Source organism: Echinops telfairi, unplaced genomic scaffold (genome assembly GCF_000313985.2).
Source record: "Echinops telfairi isolate 266 unplaced genomic scaffold, ASM31398v2 ScPeMD7_53;HRSCAF=182, whole genome shotgun sequence".
Classification (NCBI taxonomy): Eukaryota; Metazoa; Chordata; class Mammalia; order Afrosoricida; family Tenrecidae; genus Echinops; species Echinops telfairi.
In genome coordinates, this window is record NW_022103951.1 from 12,772,883 (window position 1) to 12,779,630 (window position 6,748).

Genomic DNA, 6,748 nt, shown 5'->3' on the forward strand with positions numbered 1-6,748 from the left:
ACACACACACACACACACACACACACACACGATTTAGTAAGTAGATAACTATGACTAAGTTTTTCCCCATTTCACTTTAAACCACATTGTGCCAGCAGCTGTCGCTGGCGGAAAGGGTTAGGATGGGGGCCTGCCCCTGGGAAGCCACACCCAGGAACCAGAGGCTTGTTATGACCTGAGTCAGTCGATGTGTTTCTGCGGACAGAGTTGATGTTGGAGGAAAAGAAAAAGAACCTAGAATAAAAAGCTATTTACAGAGCAGTCACAAGCCTTCAGAGCTACCCACATTGGTAATATGAATGAACTCCAAAGCTCATGTGCTTACAGGATCGAGAGAGGTGAGAAACCTCGCTTTGGAAGCCAGTTGACATTTGAACCCTATGTGGGAGGGGGAATAGGGGGAAATCTGAAAACTGCCTCTGTTAACGTTCTCTGGAGCCATTTCATCAAGCTCGCAACTCCAGCAGCCCACCTGCTCTCTGCCACCCCCAACACCTCGGGGGTTCTTAACCAGAGCTGCTGGTCCTTTGTACCCTGAAGCTAATTAGGCAACTTCTGGAGATGTGGCTGGCAGCTAGTGGAGAGAGGCCAGGATACTGCAGTGCACAGGTCAGCCTTCTCAATAAGAATGATCCGGTCCTAATGCCAATCTCTCTAGGCAGTGGAAAAGCGCCCCCACCCAGCCCCGATGAGGGCTGCCCCACGTATTTCCAGAAGATGCCATTCTTTGGTTAGCTGTCTCGGTCACATTTGCAGCGCAGCATACACGTGCAAGCTTGTAGCTGAAACAAATTCTGCACTTTGCAATGGCAGGGCAAAATATGCCCAAGTGGGAAGCTACAGGACAGCAGGCACAAATGATTGGGTTGGATCCAGAAGCTTTGGCTTGCAGTGAAAACTTCAACCTTAGTCTAAAGAAAAGTCCTGCCTCTTAGATGCAATGAAGGACAGACTCAGAAGCACAGGAAATCAGGGCAGGGGTGGGATGTCTCCCGTGTTCTGTTTCTGCAGGACAGTATCTTAACATTTGCAAGTTGGTCAAGAAAAAGCCCCTTCTCAACACTGGGAGATGAATAAAGCACTGCCTAGCTGATGACATGGTCCCTGGGTGCTATAGCCACGCACATGACGGCCTCCCCACCAGCCCCGCCCACACGTCATCTTCCTTAAACATCTTCCGGAGGAAGCGAGGTACTTACAGGTTCGGTTCCGGGTTCTGTACGTACAAGTGTAGAGACTGCAGGGCCGCCTAGGCCAGGGCCTGAACATCTGGAGCCTTCTCCATGGCAAGGTGTGTGGTAATAGTTGACAAAGGAGCCGCAGGCCATTTGTCACCGCCATCTTCAGCTGGCACGCTTGACCACTTTCCAAAGAACTTGTAAGAACCTAACACCCTAGTGACAGAAGGACAGAGAGGGAAAAGCTGAAAGCAAGCACGACTAAAGATCACGTGGCCACCTCTAAGTAGGACGACCACATTCAGGCTTCTAGAACACACCCTGAGGGCGGGAGGGAGGGGGCACCCTAGAGGAAGTTAATGGATTATCCAGTTTTGCTCCTCAAACTCACTGGTCACTTCGGAGGAGGGGAGTGCCCAGACCGACTGAGTCATGCTCTCGTCTCTCCCTCAGGGCTGGCAAATATTAGAGGCCCAGAGAAAAACCTTTTTAGGTGCAAGAATACAGAGAGTGTTTTGAGGCCAGTTTCCGTGTGTGTGTGTGTGTGTGTGTGTGTGTGTGTGTGTGTAAATGAACTTCTGGAAATTCCACTGAATTGTCTGGGCAGCAGGAAGAAGCCACCAAAGCTTAAGCTCCCTCCAGGCAGACTGAGTAAAAACAATTGACCTGCTTCGAGATTACAGTGAGCAAACAAAATACATCCTGCCAAAACAGTCAGGGGCAAGGCGGAATCTGAGCTCCCTTATAGTTCGGGACTCCTGGCCAGTTTAGTGGTTCTACAGCCCGGGGAAGTAGAGGAGGTAATCCTGACTGAATCTACCAAGCCAGTTCAAACTGAGTACACGCTGTGCACACGCTCAGAGCCTGGCACCTCCCACACCTGTCACACTTCCCAGAATCCTCGGCTGTGTTCTGACCCCACTGTCCTGTCAGTTAGGCTGCAGCTGCCCCATCACCCTTCCTCCAATACAGCGCCATCCATCCCCACCACCCTGCAAACTCCTGAGCCGGTACCATTTCAACGAACACACATGCCAATGGAATTCCCTTTTTCTTGATTACACATCACTGCAACTCTAGAGATCAGAAAGCTTAGCTGGGCAACTTGGAATGAAACCAGGCAACGGGTGGGGGCCATAGTTTGAGTCAGCAGCTGCAGGCCTGAATTCAGGACCATTTGACTCACCCTGTGACCCAGCCCTGCCCAGCTCCCAGTCCTTGTCCCCCTCCCTCCTCTCACCAGCCACAAGGATGTCACTTCTCTCAAGTCCCAAAGCTCTTGGCTCAGGGATGGTGCAGGTATTCTTCATCCACCCAGGCCCCCTCTCCTTCCTCTTGGGCCTGGCTAGCCCTACCCACTGGGCAGGTGACTGGAGTGGCTGTTGTCTACGTTGTCCCAACCACTGTGTTAGGCACTGTGATGCCAACATGAAAGCCCATAGCAAGGAATGATGTTTCAATACCTGCTACGATGTGGATGAGCCTCCCAACATCTTGCAGCTGAATGAAAGATGCCAAATGCTAGAAACCACATTTCTGTGGAATGTACCAGGAGGCTGGTGCCCTGCTCCCCACTCCCTCTCAGGTACCTCCTGCTGGGTAGGTGCTGAGTGCTGTCCCTTCTCCCCTGTGCTGGTTCCCCGGAGCCCCTAAGTCTACACTAGAGGGACAGAAGCTGGACTCCCAGCAGGGAGGCAGTCAGACCTAACAAGGGTGTGTCCTTTGGGAGCAGAATCAGGTGGTCAGCTGGGTGGTCAGTTCCATTACCACTCTTCAAGGTATTGCTCACCAACTGCCTACCAACAAGCCATTAACAGCCTCTCAAAAGGCCATCAACTGCCTCTTGACAAGCTGTCCGCCTGGAAAAGTGCTAGGAGAGGAGGCACAGTAGGCCTGGCTCCACCGCAGGCATCAAGGGACCTGGCAATCAGTTTGAATCTTGGGGTTCCCTACCCCTTTGATCAACTCCCTACCTGAGGTCTTTTGGGCAGGACCACCTAAGGCATGTCTGCATCCCCAGAAGATGTTTGAATTGGCACGGCGATGTTAAAACACTGTTTCAACTCTCTAGGGCTGCTACGCCCAAAATACTTTCAGTGGGTGCTTTAACAAACAAATCTATTCTTTCACAGCTAGGGAGGAGAGGAGCCTGAATTCAAGGCAGAGGCTCTAGGGGAGAGCTTTTTCTTGCTATTGGCTGAGAGAGAGAGATGGGGGTGGATAGGAGGGAATCCTTGTCTCTTTTTAACAACTACAGGCTAACTGTTCCTTGGAGATCTCTCTCTTTGTTGTCCCCAATCTTTCTCTGGGTCTAGGATGGTCTCTGTGAAGGGACCCTGCATCCAAAGGGCATGCTCTGTTGCCAGTTCTTCTTCCGGAGTGCAAGTGAGCTCCCCCCACCAATCTCTGCTCACTTGTTGACTCACATAGCTCAAGAGACCAACTCAAGATATAACCCAACCTTGCAGGTTGCATGTGGCTTCATTCACATCATTGCCGTTATCTTGCATCCAGCCTCATTCACATCCATGGGATGATGGCTTCAGATCACAACCTGCCCGAGCTTGGGGTTAAATGCAAAAGCTAGGACCATAGGAAGCAGTTTTTGCAAATGCCTCCACCACCCCCTCCCTTTTTTCAAACGTCTTAATTTTGTCGTTATTGAACAGTCTTTTTTCACTTATTTAAAATGGGGGTTGTTTGGGATTTGTGCTAAAATGTGTCTAAGCAAACATGTCCATGGTTTGACCTGTCCATCCAGTAATTATGATCAAGTCATCTAACCTTCATGCTTCTGTCTGTTTCCATGGTTTTCATGCCCCATCCCAGAAACTCACTGCCCAGGAACTCCCTTTCAAGGCCCGTGAGCCGCTCACCAGCTCCGCTCCGTCCTGGAAGTCTCTTACTTTTTGGGGTGTTTTTACTTTTTCTTTGGAAGCCAGCATCATCGAGTAACTTCAACTAAACAAGATTCCCTGTGAGGAAATCTGTTTGATTTCTCACCTTCATTCTGTCCTTCCTCTCCCTGACTTCCAGGTCTGAGGCGAAGCAGAGAGTGAGCTATCCAGCACTTACCTAGGGAAAAGCCCTAGGCTAGGTGGAAAGAGGCCAAGGTCATTCTGTCTCCTAGCTCCCACAAGCGTGCAATCCACCTGGTGAAACCATTTACACATGTACTTCTGAATCAAGCTTGGATGCACCTAGATGCGCTTCAGGAAGGGTGGCATGAAGGCCATGAGAGAGACAATTTCAACTGGGGGGCAGGGGAGCCAAGTGGAAGGACAATGGTAAAGACATGGAGGCCGGGGACAAGGGGTCAAGGCCCAAGAGAAGAACAACTGAGGTCCAAGTTAGTCGATAAATAACCCCAGGACCCACACGAAAGGCCAATGCCATTGAGTCCATTCTGACTCAGAACAATCTTATCACTCACTCCCTGCCATCGAGTCAATGCCAACTCATGGTGACCTTATAGGACAGGGTAGAACTGCCCTGGTGAGTTTCTGGGACTGTAACTTATTAGGGGAGTGGAAAGCTCTGTCATTTGTCCCATGGGGGTTTTGAACTGCTGACCTTGCAGTTAACAGCACAGTGCATAACCACTACACCACCAGGGCTTTTTAACAAATGGGAAAAGGCCCCCTTTATTGCTTGCAACCCAACTGAAGAATTTATATTCAACATGAATCAAACCCCTGTTTTTTCATTTCTCTGCTCAGGTCTGACATCACCTGCTCAGGCCATCTTCTCTGGGCCTAGCCACCCTGAGCTGGGTCTGATCAGCTGAGTTAAAGACTCCGTCAAAAAGACACCATCCTTCAGACTGCCCCAGAGATAGATGCCAGCTGTGAGTTGGGGTCCACCCAGCAATCTCGCTTGGGGCAGGCTGGCTGCAAATACATGGTTTCCCTCCGGCCCTTCAGGACCTGCGCTTCCGGCTTTAGAGTCTCTTTGGGCTCCCTAAATCTTGGCCCACTGACTACCAATTCAGCATTCCCTTGTGTCTCTTTGGGATGCCAGCCCTAAGCCAGGGAGTCCCTCCCTGGGCTCGCTCACTTCTGAGATGCTGGTTTCAATAGCGGGAGCTGACCTGCTGGCTGGCTTTAATCCTTCGGGTTCAATAGTTGGCAGCAAAAACTTCCAGGAGTCATGGGACATGCTATAAGTATCATGACCAAAAATGGTCTGGGAGGGATCCCAGGACAGAGCTTTCATGCCCCTGAGGACAGCTTATCCCAATCCTTGATGTCTTTTATCAACCAGGAAGCTCAGAAGCCCACAAGCAACATTTAATCCAGGCACTGGACAATCACTTCATAATGACGTCTGTCCGTCATGGTGGGAGCAAAGGGTGGATGGGCCACAGGTGGGCAGAGTTTCCGAGATGGACTCTTGACGAACACTGACCATAGTTGTCCTGTGTCCTTGGGTTTTCCCAGTATGGTCCTTATCAGCTGCTTTTCAAACTTGTGCGACACATGGAAAAGCTTCTGAAAGCCTGGAAAGAATCAGCCCTCCTGTGTCTTTAAATCCCAGTCATTTGAACTCTGCCAGATTAAGCCATTTACACTTATGCAATACAGACAACAACCACGACAACACTATTGTGAGTAAAGGTTACAATCGCATGGATAAACCCCTCCGTGGTGCTTACCAGATTGCCTTTTTGTTTCCTCACCTCCTGATTTCAAAAGGAAGCCGGCCTCTTACAATTCCCTAAAATTACAAGTAGAGGTTATGTTGTCCCAAGAAAGCGCACCTTCGGTTCCTCTGCCCTCAGCCCCAGGGAGTCCAGTCTGGAGCTGCCAGAAGTTCCTGATCCATGACTAATAGGGCTCTGTGTACTTCCACTCAGCGCCCCCGAGTGGACACAGCCAGGAGGTGCAGCTCCCTCTTCCCACCACCCACGGCCACCACCCACACCCACTCACTGTCATCGAGTCAATTCAGGCCCATAGAACCCTAAAGGACAGGGTAGAACTGCCCCTGTGGGTTTCCAAGACTGTAACTCTTTCTGGGATCAGAAAGCCTCATCTCCCACCAGCAGAGCGGGTGGTGAGTTTGAACTGCTGACTTCGTGGTTAGCAGCCCAACTGGTAACACACAATCCCTTTCAATTTACACACCCTTTATTGTGTCCCACCTGGGAGAACAGGGTAGATGTGCCCAGGCACTGAGCATGGTCAGGGGTGCTTTAGGCCTTCCAGTGAAATCCAGCCCAGCTACTGACTTTAATACAAACCCAGGAAAGGAGGAAAGCCCTAGAAAGTAGATAGGTTTCTTCATTTCTAACACTTGAGAGCAGGTGTGAGGGAGGGAACGCAGGCGGGTGGGTGGCCAGAAGCACTTTGGCTCTTTGTATAGGGTGAGACCGGTGCTGGCTTGGGGCAAGGGCTGGGGTCATTTCCCTTACTCCCTCCCAAGAGGAACTCCTTCGTCATCTTCTAGCATGCCCTCCGCCCCCACCCCACATTTTGTTGAGAATATCCTCTGCTTAACGTACACCAGTTCCACCATCTACATGGACCACTTGGTGACATTGATGACGTTCTTTGAGTGGTGAGACCATT

General features: G+C 50.6%; 1 protein-coding gene across 2 annotated transcripts in view; it reads right to left on the reverse strand.

Annotated features, from left to right (window-relative positions):
• The window catches only part of CA5B (carbonic anhydrase 5B), a 29,861-nt gene extending 23,964 nt beyond the window's left edge, over positions 1-5,897 (reverse strand). For both annotated transcript variants that reach the window (XM_004710009.2, XM_045290712.1), the window contains exons 1-2: positions 5,833-5,897; positions 1,200-1,394 (exon numbers count right to left, since the gene is read on the reverse strand). In XM_004710009.2, the coding sequence (XP_004710066.1) occupies positions 1,200-1,341 (142 nt within the window). In that variant the 5' untranslated portion in view covers positions 1,342-1,394; positions 5,833-5,897. The remainder of the gene's footprint in view (positions 1-1,199; positions 1,395-5,832) is intronic.
• Between the last annotated feature and the right edge of the window lie 851 nt (positions 5,898-6,748).